Source organism: Octopus bimaculoides, chromosome 7 (genome assembly GCF_046866305.1).
Source record: "Octopus bimaculoides isolate indiv1 chromosome 7, ASM4686630v1, whole genome shotgun sequence".
NCBI lineage: Eukaryota > Metazoa > Mollusca > Cephalopoda > Octopoda > Octopodidae > Octopus > Octopus bimaculoides.
Genome location: NC_142934.1, coordinates 3,799,976 through 3,820,993, shown reverse-complemented (window position 1 = coordinate 3,820,993; position 21,018 = coordinate 3,799,976). Strand labels below are relative to the sequence as shown.

General features: G+C 38.0%; 1 protein-coding gene across 3 annotated transcripts in view; it reads left to right on the top strand.

Moving 5' to 3' along the window:
• The window catches only part of LOC106871593 (microsomal triglyceride transfer protein large subunit), a 32,619-nt gene extending 12,014 nt beyond the window's left edge, over window positions 1-20,605 (top strand). For all 3 annotated transcript variants that reach the window (XM_089354615.1, XM_014918110.3, XM_089354616.1), the window contains exons 3-18: window positions 1,548-1,754; window positions 1,909-2,025; window positions 2,628-2,767; window positions 3,380-3,468; window positions 4,729-4,805; window positions 6,293-6,453; window positions 7,171-7,336; window positions 8,993-9,103; window positions 11,056-11,271; window positions 12,167-12,375; window positions 13,458-13,555; window positions 14,811-14,932; window positions 15,498-15,689; window positions 16,244-16,398; window positions 17,207-17,377; window positions 20,364-20,605. In XM_089354615.1, the coding sequence (XP_089210741.1) occupies window positions 1,548-1,754; window positions 1,909-2,025; window positions 2,628-2,767; window positions 3,380-3,468; window positions 4,729-4,805; window positions 6,293-6,453; window positions 7,171-7,336; window positions 8,993-9,103; window positions 11,056-11,271; window positions 12,167-12,375; window positions 13,458-13,555; window positions 14,811-14,932; window positions 15,498-15,689; window positions 16,244-16,398; window positions 17,207-17,377; window positions 20,364-20,511 (2,379 nt within the window). In that variant the 3' untranslated portion in view covers window positions 20,512-20,605. The remainder of the gene's footprint in view (window positions 1-1,547; window positions 1,755-1,908; window positions 2,026-2,627; window positions 2,768-3,379; window positions 3,469-4,728; window positions 4,806-6,292; window positions 6,454-7,170; window positions 7,337-8,992; window positions 9,104-11,055; window positions 11,272-12,166; window positions 12,376-13,457; window positions 13,556-14,810; window positions 14,933-15,497; window positions 15,690-16,243; window positions 16,399-17,206; window positions 17,378-20,363) is intronic.
• The last annotated feature ends 413 nt before the right edge of the window (window positions 20,606-21,018 follow it).

Here is a 21,018-nt window from a genome sequence, read left to right as displayed (position 1 = left end):
TCATCTAACAGAACAAGACGATTGGGAGCAGCCATTTGGATAGTGACAATATGGTACACAACTGATGGGACAGTGGACCTGTTTTGGTGACAGTACTGGTTTGGCTTAAAGCCAAACACACACACACACACACACACACACATATCATCATCCATTAATCCATCCGTTTTCCATGCTGGCATGGATTGGATGATTTAACAGGAGCTGGCAAACCATAGAGCTACACCAGGCTCCAATTGACTGCTTTGGTATGGTTTCTACGGCTGGATGCCCTACCTAATGCCAACCACTTTACAGAGTGTACTGGGTGCTTTTCACAGGGCACCAGTATGGGTGCTTTTATGCAGCACCAGGACAGGTGCTTTTTACGTGCCACCAGTACCAGCAGGATTACCAAATAGCTTGCAAGACAAAGACCTTCAGCTGAAAGAAGTAAAACAAAAGATAAAAGATAGAGAGACTTTTGATAAGGGAAACAAGGCACAAACTCAGAGCATTCCCAAAAGTAATATTTTTAAAACAATATTAATAAAATTCATAGAAAATTAAATGAGGTGGGTTTATCAGCCATTTCTTTGTCAGAAAATTATGTTAAATCATTGCGGCATTTGAGATAATTAATGCGGCAAGCTGATAGGGTTGTTAGTATGCCAGGCAAAATGCTTAGTGGTATTTTGTCCATTTTTATGTTCTGAGTTCAAATTTTGCCAAGGTCGACTTTGCCCTTCATTCTGTCAGGATCAACAAAATAAGTACCAGTTGTGTACTGGGGATTGATGTAATCGACTTACTCCCTCCCCAGAAATTGCTGGCCTTGTGTCAAAATTTGAAACAGTATTTGAGATAATCAATTCACTGTAGTGAAGGTGCGTGGCTTAGCCACTCAGCTGACAAAAATGAGTGATATCAGTAATTCAGAGGGGCCAACCTTGTCACACTTTGTGTCACGTTGAATTTCCCTGAGAACCACGTTAAGGGTACACATGTCTGTGGAGTACTCAGCCACTTGCACGTTCATTTCACGAGCAGGCTCTTCCATTGATCAGATCAACTGGAATCCTTGTTGTCGCAACGAATGGAGTGCCAGTTAATTAATTCACTGTTTAATACAAATGATGTGACATGGCTGTGTGGTAAGAAATTTGTTTCTCAATCACCAGCTTTCAAGTTCAGTCCTACTGTGTGGCACCTTGGGCAAGTGTCTTTTAATATAACCCTGGGTCAACCAAAGCCTTGTAAGTGGATTTAGTAGAAGGAAACTGAAAGAAGCCCATCACATGTGTATGTGTGTTACTGTCTCACATCACATTGTGGTTGTAAATGGATGTCAACATCATGCGGGCAGTGTCCTTCCTTTCCATGGGGAAGTATTACCTTACTTGGAAACAGATGAGAGTTTGGGACAGGAAGAGCATCCAACCACAAAACATCCACCTTCAACATGTATCCATCCAACTCATGCAAGCATGGAAAAGTGGATGCTAAAACGATGATGATGAATGCTGTTGTAAATAGTTCAATATCTTTGTAAACATATTCTTTTCTAGGTCCTCAAACCGGATAAAGAAGCCACAGGTTCTCATCTGAAATATATAAAACGGCTCCAGAAGTTTCCCATATTCTTTGAAATCCATGAAGACGGAGAAGTGAGCAATTTATATTTGGCAGCAACTGATTCCATATTTTCAACAAACTTCAAGAAAGGTATCATTAATTTATTCCAGATGAAGATATCAGAAGAAACATCAACAGAGGTTAGTATATTCTTCAATACAGTTCTATATTCAAGAGATGAGGAATTATGTACATTATTTACATTATTTACATTTGACGGTTGTTGTTGTTGTTGTTGTTGTTGTTAATGGAAATGTGTTTCCTCATAACTAACATCTCACTTTCACATTTTAGCTTGACATATCAGGAAATTGTTCTGTTAAATACACAAACATGGGAGGCCGCATAATTAAAATCAAAGAAAACTGTACCAATATGGAAATTGCAGGAGATTTCTCTGGAGCAGAAAAAGTGAGTTTTTACTTATTTTTTGGAAGCACAAATTCTAATTAAAATATTTTAAAGTCATTTAACTTTATTGGTATTTTGCTAATTCAATTTTTTTGTTACTGCATTCGGTTAATTAACCGAATGTAATCACATTTAGAAAACTAATGGAATTCTACAGTTTGCCATTGTCTATGTCTTGCAGCTCCTACTGACCATTTTCTATTTCTCCCCCTCTCCTTAACTCCTACTGAAGGATCTGCTTCGCTACACATGTAGTAATCCCCTTGTCCCCTCACATGAAGCTCCCCCCCCACTTCCCCCCAGGGCTTATGTTTCTGCAAACTGCCTGGCAACTTCAATAATGCAAGTGGCACACACAAAAAAAAAAGCACCGACTCCAAACTGAATTGTTGGCATCAGGACAGGCATTCAACCGTAAAAACCATTCCAAAACAGACAATTGGTGCTTGATGCAGTCCCTTAGACACATTGGACCTTGTCAAACCATCCACATTGACCCTCCCAAGATACACCAAAATCTGTTCACATCAAGAATCCCCTAAACGAAATCAAAAAAACATTCCATTCGAAAGTTTTACTCTAATTATTTTGTTATTTTGCAGTTGTTGGGTGTTTCTACATCTTCCACGTCAGCGATTTCCTATATTCTGAAAAATGGTATCATAGACACAGCTGTTGGAAACAGTGCCAGCCAACTGAAAATAAACCTAAACGCATCAATGGGTGCTAAAATTGATGTTTTGTGAGTATAATTGAAGCGAAATTTAATTATTAAGATTTTCCCATTTAAATATGAATTTCATTGGCTGCCTCTTCCTCTTCCTCCTCATCGTCGTGTGGAAATTTTTATGTTGCTTGGTTTTTTATTTATCTTTTTACTTGTTTCAGTCATCAGACTGCGACCTTGCTGGAGCACCTCCTCCAAGAATTTGAATCGGACAAACTGACCCCAGTATTTTCTTTTTTTTGTAAAGCCTGATACTTATTCTATCAATCTCTTTTGTCGAACTGCTTTGTTATGGGGACATAAACACACCAACACCAGTTGTCAAGCAGTGGTTGGGGACAAACACAGATGCAAAGACACCCAAGACTGGCTTCTTTCAGTTTCCATAAACCAAATCCACTCACAAGACTTTGGTCAGCCCAAAGCTACAGTAGAAGGCACTTGCCCAAAGACTGAACCTAGAACCATGTGGTTGGGAAGCAAGCTTCTTACCACACAGCCACACTTGTCATCCCAAATTTCTAGAAACATCTAATTGCAGGATTTTTTTTTTCTTTTACATTACAAATTGTATTGAAATCTATTATATTTTATTATTTATATATTTTTCTTTACTTTTTTTTGTAGCCAAAAGTTAAAATTGACTGGTCAGGTGGAAACGAAAGAGAAAATGATAATTCCAAATCTTGATGAAGCAGAAAATTTCTTAGACACCAGTAAGTCAATTACCTTTGATTAGGGGTTTATAGGTACTGAGATTCTTTTAATCTCTATCCCTTGTTTCTCTCTCTCTCTCTCTCACTATATCCTTTCCTCATCTAATACAAGATCACCTCCTCCAATGGCCCCTCTTCTCGTAAATGATTTTTGTCTCTCTCCAGCAGGGTATCCTTGTACTTCCTCTTCAGCAAGACACCTATATCTGTCTCACTATAACCTTTCCATCACCACCTCCTCCAATGCCCCCTCCCCTCACAAAAAGTTTTTGTCTTGCAAATTACTTGGTGACCCTGTCAGTGCAGGTGCTACTTAAAATGCATCCAGTCCACACTGAAAAATGGTTGGCATTTGGAAGGGCATCCAGCTGTAAAAAACCTTGCCAAAGCTGATCTTGCCTGTGCTTGTGCCGTGTAAAAAGCATTAAGTCCATTCTGCTGGGTGGTTGGTGTTAGGAAGGGCATCCAGCTGTAAAAATCCTGCCAAAACAGTCACAGAAGTCAGGTGCAGGCTTCTGCCTGGTCAGCTCCCGGCAAACCATCCCACCCATGCCAGCATGGAAGGTGGACGTTAAACGATGATACATTTAAATAGCTCATATTGATAATATATTTATCATAGAGCAGCTTCTGTTGTGTAAATAGAATTTATTCTATTTATGCAGGCATGGTTGTGTGGTAAGAAGTTTGTTTCTCAACCACATGGTCCCAGGTTCAATCCCATTGTGTAGCCCATTCAACAAGTGTCTTCTACTATAGCCTCAGGACAACCAAAACCTTGTGACTAGATTTGGTAGACAGAACCCGAAAGAAGCCTGCTATATATTTATATATATATATATGTCTAATGACTGAAACAAGTAAAAAATAAAAGACAAAAGAAATAAATAAAACTGTTTTAGTTAAATCATCATCATCATCATCATTGTTTAACGTCTGTTTTCCGTGCTGGCATGGGTTGGACAGTCTGACTGAGGACTGGCAAGCCAGGAGGCTGCACCAGGCTCCAATCTGACCTGGCAAGGTTTCTACAGCTGGATGCCCTTCCTAATGCCAACCACTCCGAGAGTGTAGTGGGAGCTTTTTACGTGTCACTGGCACGAGGGCCAGTCAGGTGACACTGGCATCGGTCATGCTTGAATGATGCTTTTTACATGCCACCGGCATTGGTACCAGTCAGGATAAATTTCAATCTCAGTTTAGAACAGATTGTTCTCTTCTTCTGGTTTCTTTTGACCATTTTCCAATATTTATTTACAGAAATGGGCTACGATCACATTATTTCACTTTTACCGAGCAGCAGAGAGACCCAGCATTGTACAAAGGGTTGTATATCAGTAAGTTCTTTGAAGAATATTTCAACAAGTTCAGTTATAAGAAATAAAAACAGAAAACATGCAAGAATATTGAGAATCATTTTGAAAACTATGTTTTGTTTGTTTTTGGTTTTATTTGTTTCAGTCGTTAGACTGTGGCCATGCTGGGGCACTGCTTTGAAGAATTTTTAGTCAAACAAATCAACCCCAGTACTTATTGTTTTTTTAAGTCTGGCATTTATTTTATCATTCTCATTTACCAAACTGCTATGGTACAGGGTTGTAAACAAACCAACACTGAGATGGGGGGGACAAACAAAGATACACACACACACACATGATTACACCTGGCAAAAAGCCACTGTCTCCTCTCAAATACTTCCACACATGCCCTCAGACAAGGAAGATGTGATATTTCTTCTTTCTTTCTTTCTTTCTTTCTTTCTTTGTCTTGTGAATTACTTAGAGATCCCACTTGTGTCAGTGTCACCAAAAACTGGCACTCAATACATTTTGTAAAGTGGGTGGCATTGGGGTGGGCATCCTGCTGTAGAAACCATGGCCAGGGCTGACATTAAAGCTTGACGTGGTCTTACAGCTTGCTGGATCTTGCTAAACCATCCAGCCCATATCATACGTTAAATGATGGTGGTGGTGGTGGTGAACATTAATCAAAGCAACATAATTTAATGTCCGTTTTCCATGCTGGCATGGGTTGGACAGTTTGACTGAAAACTGGTAAGCTGGGGAGCTGCACCAGGTTCCAGTCTGATTCGACCTGGTTTCTATGGCCGGATGCCCTTCCTAATGCCAACCACTTCAAGGGTGTAGCAAGTGCTATCTTCATATCACTGACACAGGTGCCAGTTGCATAACATTGACATCGGCCATGAATACAATTTCACTTGGCTCGACAGGTCTTCTTAAACATGGCATGTCCATCAAAGGTCTCGGTCACTTGTCCCTGCCTCTGTGAGGCCCAATCTTCAAACAGTGCTTTCTACATACCACCAACATGGGTGCCAGTCAGACAGCAATGGCATCAGCTATGACTACGATCTCACTTGGCTTCATGGGTCTTCTCAAGCACAGCATGTCATCAGAGGTCTCGGTCACTTGTCCCTGCCTCCGTGAGGCCCAATCTTCAAACAGTGCTTTCTACATACCACCAGCACCGGTGCCAGTCAGACAGCAATGGCATCAGCTATGACTACGATCTCACTTGGCTTCATGGGTCTTCTCAAGCACAGCATGTCATCAGAGGTCTCGGTCACTTGTCCCTGCCTCCGTGAGGCCCAATCTTCAAACAGTGCTTTCTACATACCACCAGCACCGGTGCCAGTGACACGACACGGGCATCAGCCATGACTATGATCCCACTTAGCTTGACAGGTCTTCTCAAGCATGGCATGTTTTATATTTTTAGATTCTGTTTTGGGTTTTAGTTGTACAATAAATAAAATGTCTATTTAATGTGAATTACTCTTTTGTTTCTGTTTCTTGTTTAGCCTTTGGATTTGCTGAGTAAAGTGAAAGAGGTTTTAAGGAAAGACCAACTTTCCACACTGGCATCCGCATCTGCATTCTTGGAATATGTCCGTTCATTTAGAAACCAAGGGAAAGAAATTATTTTACACACTTTGACCCATCCAGACAGTTATTATATTGTGTAAGAAACAGATATTTTCATATTTTGCTAGCTTCATTCATTGGACTGCAGCCATGCTTGGGCACCATCTTGAAGAGTTTAGTCAAAAAATCGACCATCATCACTTATTTTAAAGTCTGGTACTTATTTTATTTTCTCTTTTGGAAAACCATTCTTTTAGGGGTACATAAACTAAATAACACTGGTTGTGAAGCAGTGGAGGGAGACAAACAAAGACACAGGCACATAACATGTTACTCTCTGTAAAGTGCTAAGGCCAGTTTCTTCTGTTTAAAGGTATATTTCCCAAAGACTACCGTCTGATGTTACGGTTTATTTCCTGGCTGCTTAGAATGTAAAATCGCAACACTAATAATAAGAAAAATGAAGAATTTGAACATTCAGACTTATAAATATGAAGAAATTTGCAATTGATACGATCGAAACGTGTGTCGGACAATTATTGATGAAACCAAGCAGAAAGTCTGAATGTTCAAATTCTTCATTTTCCTTATTATTATTGGTATATATATATATATATATATATATATATATATGTATATATATATGAATGATGATGAAGTTCATATTTATGATTTATCATTTAAATCCTAATTAAAGTGAAATGCTTTAAACATTCATTTTGCTCTGTTCGAACAATGTTGATAATAATATTGACTAATTAACTTTTCTCCTCGTTATTTTAAAATAATTTCTTTTGTTTTCTTTTGTTTTTAGCCCCCAATTAATTGATATTGCTAGTGCTGCTCAATCAAAAGGATCTCACCGGGCTATCATGGAACTTCTCAATTTTGAAGGGGACCATACAGATTACCCAGAGCGTTATCTCTTTACTTTAGCTTATGCTACCAAACCTGCTAAATTCATTCTGAATAATTTCCTGGTAAGAAGCAACATCATATTTTCTTTTTATTTTGTTTTTGTCTTTGTTATCTGGATCATAGGTGCCGTCATGGCTGCGTGGTTAAGAAGCTCAGCTTGCAACCACATGATTTGGGGTTCAGCCCCATTACATGGCACTTTGGACAAGAGTTTCCCAATATAGCCCCACCCCCCAAGCCGAACAATGCCTTGTAAGTGAATTTGGTAGATGGAAATTGTTTGAATTGAGTAAGATATTTAAAATGTGAATGGTTGAAGCATCTCACTTGAATTAGGATTTAAATGATTGCAAGAAAGGAAGGAGCACACAGTCGTCTTCATCATCATCATTTAACGTCTGTTTTTTTATGCTGTCATGGGTTGGATGGATTGATCAGAGCTGGCATGTGCAGGGGCCACACCTGGTTCCGTTGTCTGTTGTAGCTTGGTTTCTACAGCTGGATGCCCTTCCTAATGCCAATCACTTTACAGAGTGGACTGGGTGCTTTTTACATGGCACCAGAACCAGTGCCTTTTATGTGGCATCAACACTGACAGGGTCATCAAGTACCTTGAATCAATGTGTGTATATATATATGTGTGTGTATATACATACAAACAGACAAACAGAGGGATTTCCACATGATTTCCATCTACCGAATTCACTTACAATGCATCATTTGACTTGGTTAAGGTGCCACGTAATGGGAGAGAACTCAAAACCCTATGATTGCAAAACAAGCCTCTTTACCACACAGCCATGCCATATATACATACATAAACACACTTACATACGTGCGTGCACACACACACACACACACACACACACACTCTCTCTCTCTCTCTCTCTCTCTCTCTCTCTCTCTCTCTCTCTCTCTCTCTCTCTCTCTCTCTCTCTCACACACACATCCTGGGATATGTAACACACTGCCTAAATACCAATCTCAAAGTCAGAAAGCAGTTGCTGATTTGAAGACTACAGATCCAAAACTATCACTGGAACTGTAAAAATCTGTAAAATTTTCCAGAAGCTTTAAATATATATGAGCATATCTAGATATGCAACGATATGCATGAGAAGACAAACATAAAGCAAGACACAAATCTGCACGCATACAAACAAACAAAAATACCCTGTTGTTGATGTTGAAATTCCAACGAAAGAGCCTTGGATCTAGGTTAGAAACCAGCTCTTTCTCTTTTGGTAAGAAATCTTGAAATAAAACTGAACAATCACATACACACATACATACAAGCATGTATGCATGCAAACATACACACATACCTGCATGCATGTATGCATGTTTGACCAGAGAAGACCTAAGGTCAAAATGACAATAACAACAGCATAATTCTAAAATTGTTTTCGCTGCTGGCACCACATAAAAGGTGCCCAGTCCACTCTGTAAAGTGGTTGGCATTAAGAAGAGCATCCTGCCATACAAATCTAACCAAAATAGACAATTGGAGCCTGGTGCAGCTCTCCGATTTGCCAGCTCCACTCAAACTGTTCAACCCATGCCAGCATGGAAAGCAGATATTAGATAATGATGATGATTATGATATTGAATTGTATTTCATTTTTAATTCATCTTTATTTGATAATAAATAATATATTTCATTATTGTCCATAAAATTGTCAACATATTTAAACTCAAAATGTTTAACTCTATTCCAGAAAATATATAAGAAAAATATCGCAAATAAGAATTTAAAAGAAAGTGTTGGTTTAACCCTTGGCGCTTTGATGTTCACGTATTGTTTGGTACCGAGTCAATGTGAGGAAAATGTAAGTAAATAAAGATGTTATTTATGTCGCAGGTGAATGTCGTGGGTGAGTGAATAGGCACAGGGAGGAATGAATTATGGTTGAGAAGGTTGCTTTTAAACCACTTGGTTTTGGGATTCAGTCTCATTCCATGGTACTTTGTTAATATTAATGTAGCCCTGGGCCAGCCAAAGCCTTGTGAAGCCCATCATGTGTGTGTGTGTGTGTGTGTTTCTGTTTACATTGTCCCCCACTGCTGCTGGACAACTAGGGTTGGTGTATTTACATCCCCATAACTTAGCAGCTCAGCAAAAGACACCAATAGAATCAGTACCAGGTTTTATAAGTATAGGTAATGGAGTCAGTTCATTCAACCAAAAATTCTTCAAAGTGGTGCCCCAGCATGGCCAGTAAAAGACAGAAGATTATCTGAAAGCAGTGAGCTGACAGAATTGTTAATGCATTGGATAAAGGGCTTAGTGGTATTTCTTCCAGCCTTCGGTGAAGTCGACTTTGCTTTTCATTCTGTCAGGAGTGATTGGTACCAGTCATGTACTGGGTCTATAGAAGTGGCAACAGGTCGCGGTTTCAAAGAGACAAAAATATTTTGACAAATTAAATTTAAATGTTGAAGTGAATCTAACCATTTTTGTATGCTTTTAAATGGTTTATAAACACCTTCCCTGCTGCAATTATATATATATATATATATATATATATATATATATATATATATATATATATATAAAACAATAAGAAATGGATCAATAATAACAGAAGTGCATCATTGGTGTTTTAAAGTCATTTAATAAAGATATGACTTTAAAACACCAATGATCCACTGTTATTATTGCTCCATTTCTTATTGTTTTTTATATATATATTAAACCACGGTTTTACCTTTTAAATTACCTGCTGCCGTATACCTTATAACAAGGACCATACATACCGAGGTAATACCAGGAGTTCCTATGGATGCAGCTATCCCTTAGATGGTTACATTACCTCTAACTTATATCCTACACAATATATATATATATATATATATATATATATATATATCATCGTAAATATACAGGGATTAGCAATTGAGTTGCTTCTCCAACATACTGAAAATTTAGAAATAGCAGTCAAAAAACTACTGATTCTAAACTACAAATTTTTCTCTAAAACGGATGGCGATATTTATGGCACACATAGAACAAAAAACCGGAGGGAAAAGCGTAAACAAAACAAGTCTTTAGTTAATTGGATACGAATCGTTTCATGGTTAAGTGAATGAAAATTTCACTATTTGACGATTCCCTGCCCTTATTCTTGTATATTTTATATTTGATATCTCTAAGTTAGATGGTTAAACCGTAATCCTTCCACACGGGACTTCTTTTCATACGGGACTATTTGTGACGCACATGGAATAGATTTCTTTGAGGTGAGATGCCTGAACTCACTAGCCGATGAATTCGTAAGTGCCTTTCTTATCGTTGATTTTTGGTGTCGCATGGCCAAGAATTACCGTGAATTTTTTTAGAGACACTTTCAAATTTATCAGAATATTTGGGCTGAAGATTGGAATAGTGAAATTTTCATTCACTTAACCATGAAACGATTCGTATCCAATTAACTAAAGACTTGTTTTGTTTACGCTTTTCCCTCCGGTTTTTTGTTCTATGTGTGCCATAAATATCGCCATCCGTTTTAGAGAAAAATTTGTAGTTTAGAATCAGTAGTTCTTTGACTGCTATTTCTAAATTTTCAGTATGTTGGAGAAGCAACTCAATTGCTAATCCCTGTATATTTACGATGATAAATAGTTTTACCGATAAAGGTTTTTTTCATACTGAACTACTTGGCAAAATTGTTAATTTTTAATTCTATTATTAATTGACGATTCCCTGCCCTCATTTCTTGTATATATATATATATATATATATATATAGCTATTCATCTGTCTATCTATATATTGATTTCAGATTGTTAAAGAATACATAATGTCCACTAAGAGTTTGATGTCAAAGTGCAAGACTGAAGACTGTCAGTTAATCTACATACGATCAATGGGAAATGCTGGCTTAAAAGGATTTTTACCAATTCTACTTGAAAAGTCACTTCAAGCTAAACCATCAAGTATTTCCAGCACAGCTATCTATTCTTTGCGGCGTTTCAAGAAAGATGTCATCGCAGCTGAGGTTAATCGTGCTTTTCTAATTTCTTGCTTAATTTATTGTAATTGTATATTTCAATCAGGGCACTCAAAGACCCCCTCAAGAGACCCGAGGCAGACGAGATCCTTCAGCTCTTTAGCTGCTGGTCTAAGGGAAGGTAACTCCATGAAAATCCTGCAAGGTGATAACTACTGGGTTATCAGTCCCGTACAAATCTGAAGGACAAGAGAATGGGACTGGCTCTGCACAAACCCTTACCCTAATTATAAACCCTTGCTACCTTGTGGCAGTAGTTCTGTTGTTATGATGTGTGGCAGATTCCTTGAATATTTTCAGACAAACCCTTGGCAATACAGTTAGGGTTAGTTTGAATCTATTCTGATATCATGTTCTCATATAGGAGTGAGATATTGGATGAATATCAGAAAGAAATCTGATTAAAATGTAAAACAAATGGTAATATTATTAAATGGTGTTTTTAAGGCTGTGAGCTGGTAGAATCATTAGCATGTCAAAGCCTCTATACTTTAAGATTTCTTCTAATCTAATATCAAGATCACAATCTCATTTTATAAGATGAACTCTCAAAAAATTACACTGTAATCCCTATGGTAACTTGTCTTCAAAGCCAAAACTTTGGTTAGTTATTCAACAAAATTCTTAAATTTAAGGAAGTTGCAATATAAATTAAATTGGTTTCAAATCTTGGCACAAGGCCAAAGTCGATTACATGAACCCCCAAAAGTCAACTGGTATTTATTTTATTGATACTGAAAGGTTGACCTTAGCTGAGTTTAAACTCAGAACATAGTGTTGGACAAAATGCCACTATCCATTTCACCCAGTATGCTCATGATTCAACCAGCTTCCACCTTACTGTATGAATTTAATTAACGATATACTCTGTGTTAATTTGCAGGCTGTTCCAGTAATGCTCAAAATCTACAAAGATAAGACTCGTGAGAGCAGTGCACGTCTTGCAGCACTGGAAGTTATGTTGTCTACCGATATTTGCCCGTTGGCTTTGGAAGAAGTTCTTCGGTCACTCAAAAAAGGAGACAATTCAGAATTTGCAACATATACCATCTCAAAACTTAACGACATGGCACAAAATAATCCCACATTCAAGTAAGAATAATCAATATCTGATTTAATTAAGGGCCAAAACAAGAATAGATTTTTCTTAATTTATGGTTGTTGTGCTCCAGCATAGCCAGAACCCATTGTTTGAAATCAGGATAAAGGAGATATTTCACTTACATAACTATCCCCATTATACTTTTACCAGTTATTTAATTATTAGAGAGTTTTACACTTCTATATTATCATCATCGTTTAACGTCTCTTTTCCATGCTGGCATGGGTTGGATGGTTTGACTGAGGTCTGGAGAGCCAGGAGGCTGCACCAGGCTCCAATCTGATCTGGCTGTGTCTATAGCTTGATGCTCTTCCTAACACCAACCACTCCAAGAGTGTAGTGAGTGCTTTTCACATGCCACTGGCACGGGAGTCAGTCGGGGGCACTGGCATCGGCCATGTTCGGATGGTGCTTTTTACGTGTCAATGTTCTAATGGCTGAGGATAAGCATCATGCTTTGAATCAAACTTTGAATCAAACAGAGAATTTGAATCAAACTGTTTTGATCCATATACATCTATCTATCTATCTATCTATCTATCTATATATATATATATATATATATATATATATATATATATATAAACACATACTATAAACTACTAGATATACGATATACTACTATATACGGTGAATCTTTGGTTTATGAACGCCTCACATCATAAGCAAATCAGTTTATGGACAAGTTTTCAAACAAAAAATGTCTCAGGTGACAAACAGTGTCTCCAATAACGAAGATACAAGTTGGCAACCACAGTTGGCAACAAGTTGGGGGTATCATCTGGAGAGTGTCCCTTCCTCTATAACTTTCACTCGGTGTACATCCCTATTCAAATTCACCAAGCTTTTCTTGAATTTCCTATGGGAAAAATAGTTTCAGTTTTCGAACATCTAATTAAAGACAGTTCACATCCTTATTTGGCAGTAGGTTTGAATACATTTCTGTATGTTATTTCCTCATGTTTCCTGGAATGTTTAGGTGCATAATGACAAGTTTGTAACTGTTACATACGATGCTGGATTTCTGTTTAAATAGCTTCTTGTAATTTTTATAACTTCTCTTTTGCAACAGAAAACTCCTGAAATCAGTAATTGAAAAGCTTGACTTACTAAATTATGTGGTTTTAACTCAAAATGGAACATCCAGTGCCTTCAGTTCCTATCTTACAGGTAAGAAACAAAATCTATTATTTAGGCGCAGGAGTGGCTGTGTGGTAAGTAGCTTGCTTACCAACCACATGGTTCTGGGTTCAGTCCCACTGCGTGGCACCTTGGGCAAGTGTCTTCTCTTATAGCCTTGGGCCAACTAAAGCCTTGTGAGTGGATTTGGTAGACGGAAACTGAAAGAAGCCTGTCATATATATATATATATATATATATATATATATATATATATATATATATGTAGGTAAAGTAAATGTTAGAGGTAATACTTGACAATTGTAAGCACCAGTGTATGCCAGCTTGTGGTTGAGGCGAATGAATAAATTGTAAATGCAAAAATTAAAACAAAAACAAAAACACATATATATATATATATATATATATATATATATCATCATCATCATCATCATCATCATCATCGTTTAACGTCCGCCTTCCATGCTAGCATGGGTTGGACGATTTGACTGAGGACTGGTGAAACCGGATGGCAACACCAGGCTCCAGTCTAATTTGGCTGAGTTTCTACAGCTGGATGCCCTTCCTAACGCCAACCACTCAGAGAGTGTAGTGGGTGCTTTTACGTGTCACCTGCACGAAAACGGCCACGCTCGAAATGGTGTCTTTTATGTGCCACCCGCACAAGCCAGTCCAGGGGCACTGGCAACGATCTCACTCGAAAATCCTACGGGAGCCAGTCAGGCGGTACTGGCAACGGCCACGCTCAAAATGGTGCATCTCATGTGCCACCCGCACAAGAACCAGTCCAGGGGCACTGGCAACGATCTTACTTGGCTTGCCGGGTCTTCTCACGCACAGCACATTTCCAAAGGTCTCGGTCAGTAGTCATCGCCTCGGTGAGGCCCAATGTACGAAGGTCTTGCCTCACCACCTCAGCCCAGGTCTTTCTGGGCCTACCTCTTCCACGGGTTCCCTCAACTGTTAGGGTATATATATATATATATATATATATATATATATATATATATATATAGAAACCCTTCAAGGCAGTGCCCCAGGCACACACACACACACACATGCACAAACACTCTCACACACACTCAAGCACACACACACACACATGCATGCAGGCACACACATACACACTCAAGCACGCTCACACACATGCTAGCACACACACACACACATTCAAGCACGATCACACACACACACACATGCATGCACACACACACATGCACGCAAGCGCACACACACACACACACACCAAGCTTTTCTAAGAATGGCATTGAATTTCTCTTTACAGTTTCTAAATCAGTCAACTCCACTTACGGACTCTTTATTGAAAATTCTAAATCTTCTCTAATGAAGAGGAGTTCACTCGAGGTAGAATTGTTTGGCAAGGAATTTTCAGAGAAACTTCTATCTGTGAGTTCCCCTTTTCACATTCTCTTTCATTTTCATTCTGATATAATTTTAGAAAAAGATAATTAGCCATTCTTTGGCCGTCTTACATGCAAAATGTTGTATGGAGGTCAATAGTTTAATTGTAAGGAACCATATGTGTCCCAAAACAGGACACATACGGTTCCTCATTGGCCATGGTTGTATGGTTGAGAAGTTTGCTTCCCAACCACATGGTTCCTGGTTCAGTCCTACTGTGTGGCAGTTTGGGCAAGTGTCTTTTACTATAGCCTTGAACCAACCAAAGACTTGTGAGTGAATTTGGTAGACAGAAACTGATCCAAGGCAAATTCATCAGATCAGTATGTCAGGCAATATGCTTAGCAGCATTTCTTCCAGTTCTTTACATTCTGGGTTCAAATTCTGCCACAGTCACTTTTGCCTTTCATCTTTTCAGGGTCAATTAAAAAGTACCATCTGAGCAAGGGGCTCGATGTAATTATCTTTGACCCTCACCTAAATTCCTGGTCTTAATCCAAAATTTGAAACCATTTTCTAATTTATGTCTTTTATGTTTTTTTTAATGCAGTTCAGACTATACGCTGATGGCATTGAGAGTTTGGTGTCCGATGAATCCACTTCTGAAGAAGTTGAACCTACAGCCGGAATGTCTTTGACACTGTTTGATGTCTTATTACGACCAGTTGAATTCTTCCGTGGGTCAGGAAAGTTGATGTCCACTGCATGGAATGCACCATCTGAACCAACATCAGCTCTGCAGGTAATATTTATTTCATCATCATCATCATCATCATTGTTTAATGTCCATTTCCATGCTAGCATGAGCTGGATAGTTTGACTGAGGGCTGGCAAGCCAGAAGGCTGCACCAAGTTCCAATCTGATCTGGCAAAGTTTCTACAGCTGGATGCCCTTCCTAATGCCCACCACTCCAAGAGTGTAGTGGGTGCTTTTTACATGCCACCAGCACGAGTGCCAGTCAGGCGATACTGGTATCCACCATGCTCAAATGGTGCTTTTTACATGTCACCAGCATTGGCAATGACCAAACTCAAATGGTGCTATGTTGCCACCGGCACTGATATCGACCACGCTCAAATATTTACCTTATTTGGAAACAAGTGAGGGTTGGCATCAGGACGAGCATCTGACCATTTGACCATCGATAAGTGTACATTAAAAAGATGATGAAATGATGAAGTCTGTATATTTTGAACATTTCTTTATAAACAAGAGATTATTGCTTGAAATATATTCAAAGTCTTTTGATAACAATGTGATATTTAAAAGATATTTGTGGATTTTCTTTCTTGCAGGGTAACATACTTTTACAAGATGAACACCAAACTTTACATCTTATGAATGGCTTTATTGCTAAAGTTGATCTAATGACAGCACTGTCTCTGGATATTTCTGGTTCAATGGTAAATAGTATTTGGAGACAAACATCTCAAAGCGTGGTAACAAACAGGTAAGTTGAACTACCTTTAGCCATTTAGTATTTAAACCAGCCATATCTGGCCCATATATTCTACCTGTTTTATTTTCAAACTGGCCAGATCTGGCATCTCGTACATACCTTTTCTTCTCTGATTAAAACTTTAAAAGCATAACTAACACATAGAAGAAGCCTGTTGTACATTTATCATCATCATTTAACACCCGTCTTCCATGCTGGCATGGGTTGGACAGTTTGACAAGAGCTGGTCAGGCAGAAGACTACACCAGGCTACTGTGTCTGTTTTGGCAGGGGTTTTTATGGTTGGATACCCCTTGCTAACACCAACCACCCCATACATATATATATGTGTGTGTATGGGTGTGTTTGTCCCCCACTCCTACTTGACAACTAGTGTTGGTGTGTTTACATCCCATAACAATATCTGGCTGTTATCTTTGCACTTGGTAGAAGTTTTGATGGGAATGTTCCACCAATATTCCTTGTGTTAGTGTTTACACATGTATTCAGTAACCATGGGGTTCTCTATTTTTATCCCTGGACAGCCTTTGGTCGGGGGATGGCATTGTATATTGTTTTAGCAACAACATTCTGCCATATTGTGAAGTAGTACCTCAGTGACACATCTGGGCAACTGGTGTTATACGTTCCACTGAAATGTGACATAACCAGCATTTCCAATTGCAGTTTGGGTCTCCAAGGGCTTCACTGTTTTTTTTATTTATTAGGTATTTTGTAGCAATCTCCAGCTCTTGCATATGTGTGTGTGTGTGTGTGTTTGTGTATACCGTTCCATCTAATCGTTATTTCATTGTTGCAGTGGAGCCTTGTTATTTGATGGTTCTGTCAAGTTGGAGTCAAAGATAGTGAAAGCTGGAATTGATTTTAAAATTGGTGGTGAAGGACACATAGACTTTAAAACCAATGTTGAATTTTTTAAAATGCCAGTGAAAAGTTGTATGAGAATGATGCGACCCCATGTATCATGGACGTAAGTAAAACTTCATTACTATTATTATTATTATTATTATTATTATTTAGTAGCCTAATTTTTATCACATACTTTCACTACGCTACTGAGCGCAGCTCTGTGTGCCTTGGGTATATGCTGTGGTGCTCTTATTTTCACTGTATTGAAAGTGTTTTATGTAGGACGTGTGCAGTGCCTAGTAGTTCTATTTTCTGAATGTTATATACACTTGTAAGTCCTGGTGTTTTTGTTATGTATTTATCTGAATATTTTTTTAATGATTATTATTATTATTGTTGCTACGTTCTGAGTTCAAATTCTGCCAAGGTCAACTTTGCCTTTCATCCTTCTGGGCTCGATAAATTACTAATGAAATACTGGGATCGAAGTGATCAATTGTCCCCTTCCCCACTAAAATCCAGGCCTTATGCCTATAGTAGAAACTATACTACTACTACTACTACTACTACCAATACTATTATTATCATCATCAAGATGGCGAGCTGGCAAAACCCTCATCATGTCTGACAAAATGCTTAGAAGCATTTCATCCATCTTTATGTTCTGAGTTCAAATTCTGTTGAGGTTGGCTTTGCCATCCATCCTTTCGGGGTCAAAGAAATAAGCACCAGTTGACAACTGGAGTTGACATAATGAGCTAGCCTTGTCCCCACCAAATTTCAGGCCTTGTGCTTATCATAGAAATGATTACTATTGTTATTATTATTTAATCAAGGTAGCAAGCTGGTAGAATCATTAGCACATCAAGCAAAATGCTTCACAGCATTTCATCTATCTTTACATTCTGAGTTCAAATTCTGTTGAGGTTGGTTTTGCCTTCCATCCTTCCAGGGGCATCAATAAAATAATTACTAGCTGAACACTTGGGACAATATAATCGACTGACTTCATCCCCGAAATTGCTGGTCTTGTGCCGAAATTTGAAACCATTATTATTATTATTATTTAATCAATAAGGGAGGGAAAGACTTCTCAACAGGTGTTGGCCAGAAAAGAGACACGTTAAGAACTCTGAGTTGGGAAAGAATTATTGAAAACTGCTGAGGAAGCAGAAAATTTTGGATGAGACAAACATGCCAAGTTTTAGGAAAAGTTTCTTTTTCACATTTGTTTCCTTAATTTGTATAAAAAGACACTTTGCAAACATAAATGGAAGTCATTTCCTAAATTCTAAAATCCCTTAAAAATTACTGCCAGCTTCTTATGTAGTGTTTTAGAAATGCAAAAACTGTGAACAGTCGCACGCCTCTCTAACATCATAGTTAGAGAAGTGTGGCTGCGTGACGGTACAGCGACAGTAAGTGCAGAAGGGAGATAACTGTAATTTCACCGAGAACGTTATGCAAATAAAGGGAGACAATCTTCTTCATTCTGTTTAAATGTCACAAAACTTACCTACGAGTGATATTAATTGTGCAAGAAATAGCAGCCAAATTGCCTTCAAATCTCATTCTCAAATTACGTGTCCTTTGCTCAAAAAAGACACTTTTAATTCATCATATTAGAAAATTTGTGATGGTCAAGATTGGAACGTCTTCGATCCTATGTCTCACTTGCTCAGAGTTTAACCAGAAATTAAACAATAATTCAGTGAAGTTACTGGATTTAATAGAGTATAAGACATGTTTTTTTTTATGTATCAAAAAATTGCTCTACGTTTAGTGAGGCTTTATAACGGATGGCAGACTGAGCGCCATAGACAAGGGAACTGGATGAATATAAATCCCCTAAGTACAATTCAATAACCGTTACTAATACTAATTTATTAAAAAAAATATATATCCAGTCTTATAGAAAAAAGTTATGAAGAGGTGTTTAGAGTATGTTAACAGATCACATCATCTCATTATAACCTCTTCCCCAGCATGCCTAACCCACACTTGATCTGTGCCTTACATTGTTGAATGGCTGTAATACATTTAAGAAACATTTTTTAATGATCTAAATGAAAAACTCTCCTGGAAAGATGAAAAGAATCTTAAACTTTCCTCTACCAGTCAGCCATTTGCAATGAGTGGATGACAACGAAATCATAGCAGTGGTGCACCATCCTGGTGGCCATTCACAGTAACAATAAACATCACAGCCATAAATGTGAGTTTTACATCCTGTATGGCAGTTCTCTGGACCCAAATATAATCAATTATACTATTTATCTGAAAGAAGATAAAATTGAAGTACAATAACCATATAATGTAGTTTACTCTTTTACTTGTTTCAGTCAATTGACTGCGGCCATACTGGAGCATCGCCTTTAGCCGAGCAAATCGACCCCAGAGCTTATTCTTTGTAAGCCTAGTACTTATTCTATTGGTTCGTTTTGCCAAACCACTAAGTTTCAGGGACGTAAACACACCAGCATCAGAGGGACAAACAGACACACAAACATATACACAAGCATACATATACATATATGACAGGCTTCTTCCAGTTTCCGTCTACCAAATCTACTCACAAGGCTTTGGTCGGCCCAAGGCTATAGTAGAAGACACTTGCCCAAGGTGCCACACAGTGGGACTGAACCCGGAATCATGTGATCGGTAAGCAAGCTACTTGCCACACAGCCACTCCTGCGCTTATTTGTATAAAATAAATTTATAGTTTTATATTTTATTCCAGTATTCTGTCACAGCCTTGTATTTTCATGTGCACAACCACACATTTCCCCCCACAAAGCCACTTTGAAATATCTTTCAATGTGTAAATATTGAAATGCCCCAAATTTTGTTTGTTTTTTTTTTCTCCACAAAATATATTTATCAAATAGGGCTGCATCACGTGAGAGTGTGTATTAAATGCTGCTAAATACAGCAATTAAAAGTATGTAAATGCTGCAGAAAAGACACATTGGAAACTGCTCATATTTGTCAACCAAATCGTGAAAGTAACAGAGTTTTCCCTCATTTCCATTGTATATAATGTTTTTTTTTTATTTCTTTCTAAACACAATGCTAATATTTTAATATTTTATTTTATTTTTTTATAGGCAAAATATTACAAAATATGACAGTTTTTCAACAAAAAGGCATAAAACCAAAATTAACCGAACATACCAGCTTCCTGACATGTCCTATTTCTTGAACCAATTCAACTCAAAGCAATGCCATAACATGTTAGATTCCTTGGAATTATAATCAGAGATTGGTTCCAACAAATGTTTGTCCCATTTTCTTTTTCTCTTCACCAGAATTTCATTATTTTGATATAAACTATATTTTTTTTTAATTATCTTTGTTTTGGCTTTGTTTTTTTTTATTTCATTTATCTTTTTTTTTTTTTTTTACTTGTTTCAGTCATTAGACTGTGGCCATGCTGGGGCCTTGAAGAATTTTTAGTTGAATGAATTAACCCCAGTATTTTTTTTCTTTCAAAGATGGTACTTATTCTATCGATATCTTTGGCTAAACTGCTATGGGTCTGGTCCAGGCTGTGCTTTTAACGAGACATTTTATGGTCAGTTGTATAAGCCTGTGTGGGGAGTTGGGTAACAGCAAAGTCAAGAGCTCCCTGGAGCAGTAACCTCTAGCTACACCATCACAGTCCTCAGTCCGTTATAACACCTGCAGTTTTTGACTAGAACTTTTTATCGATCCTGGAAGGATGCATAGCAAAGTCAGCCTTGATGAGATTTGAACTCAGCA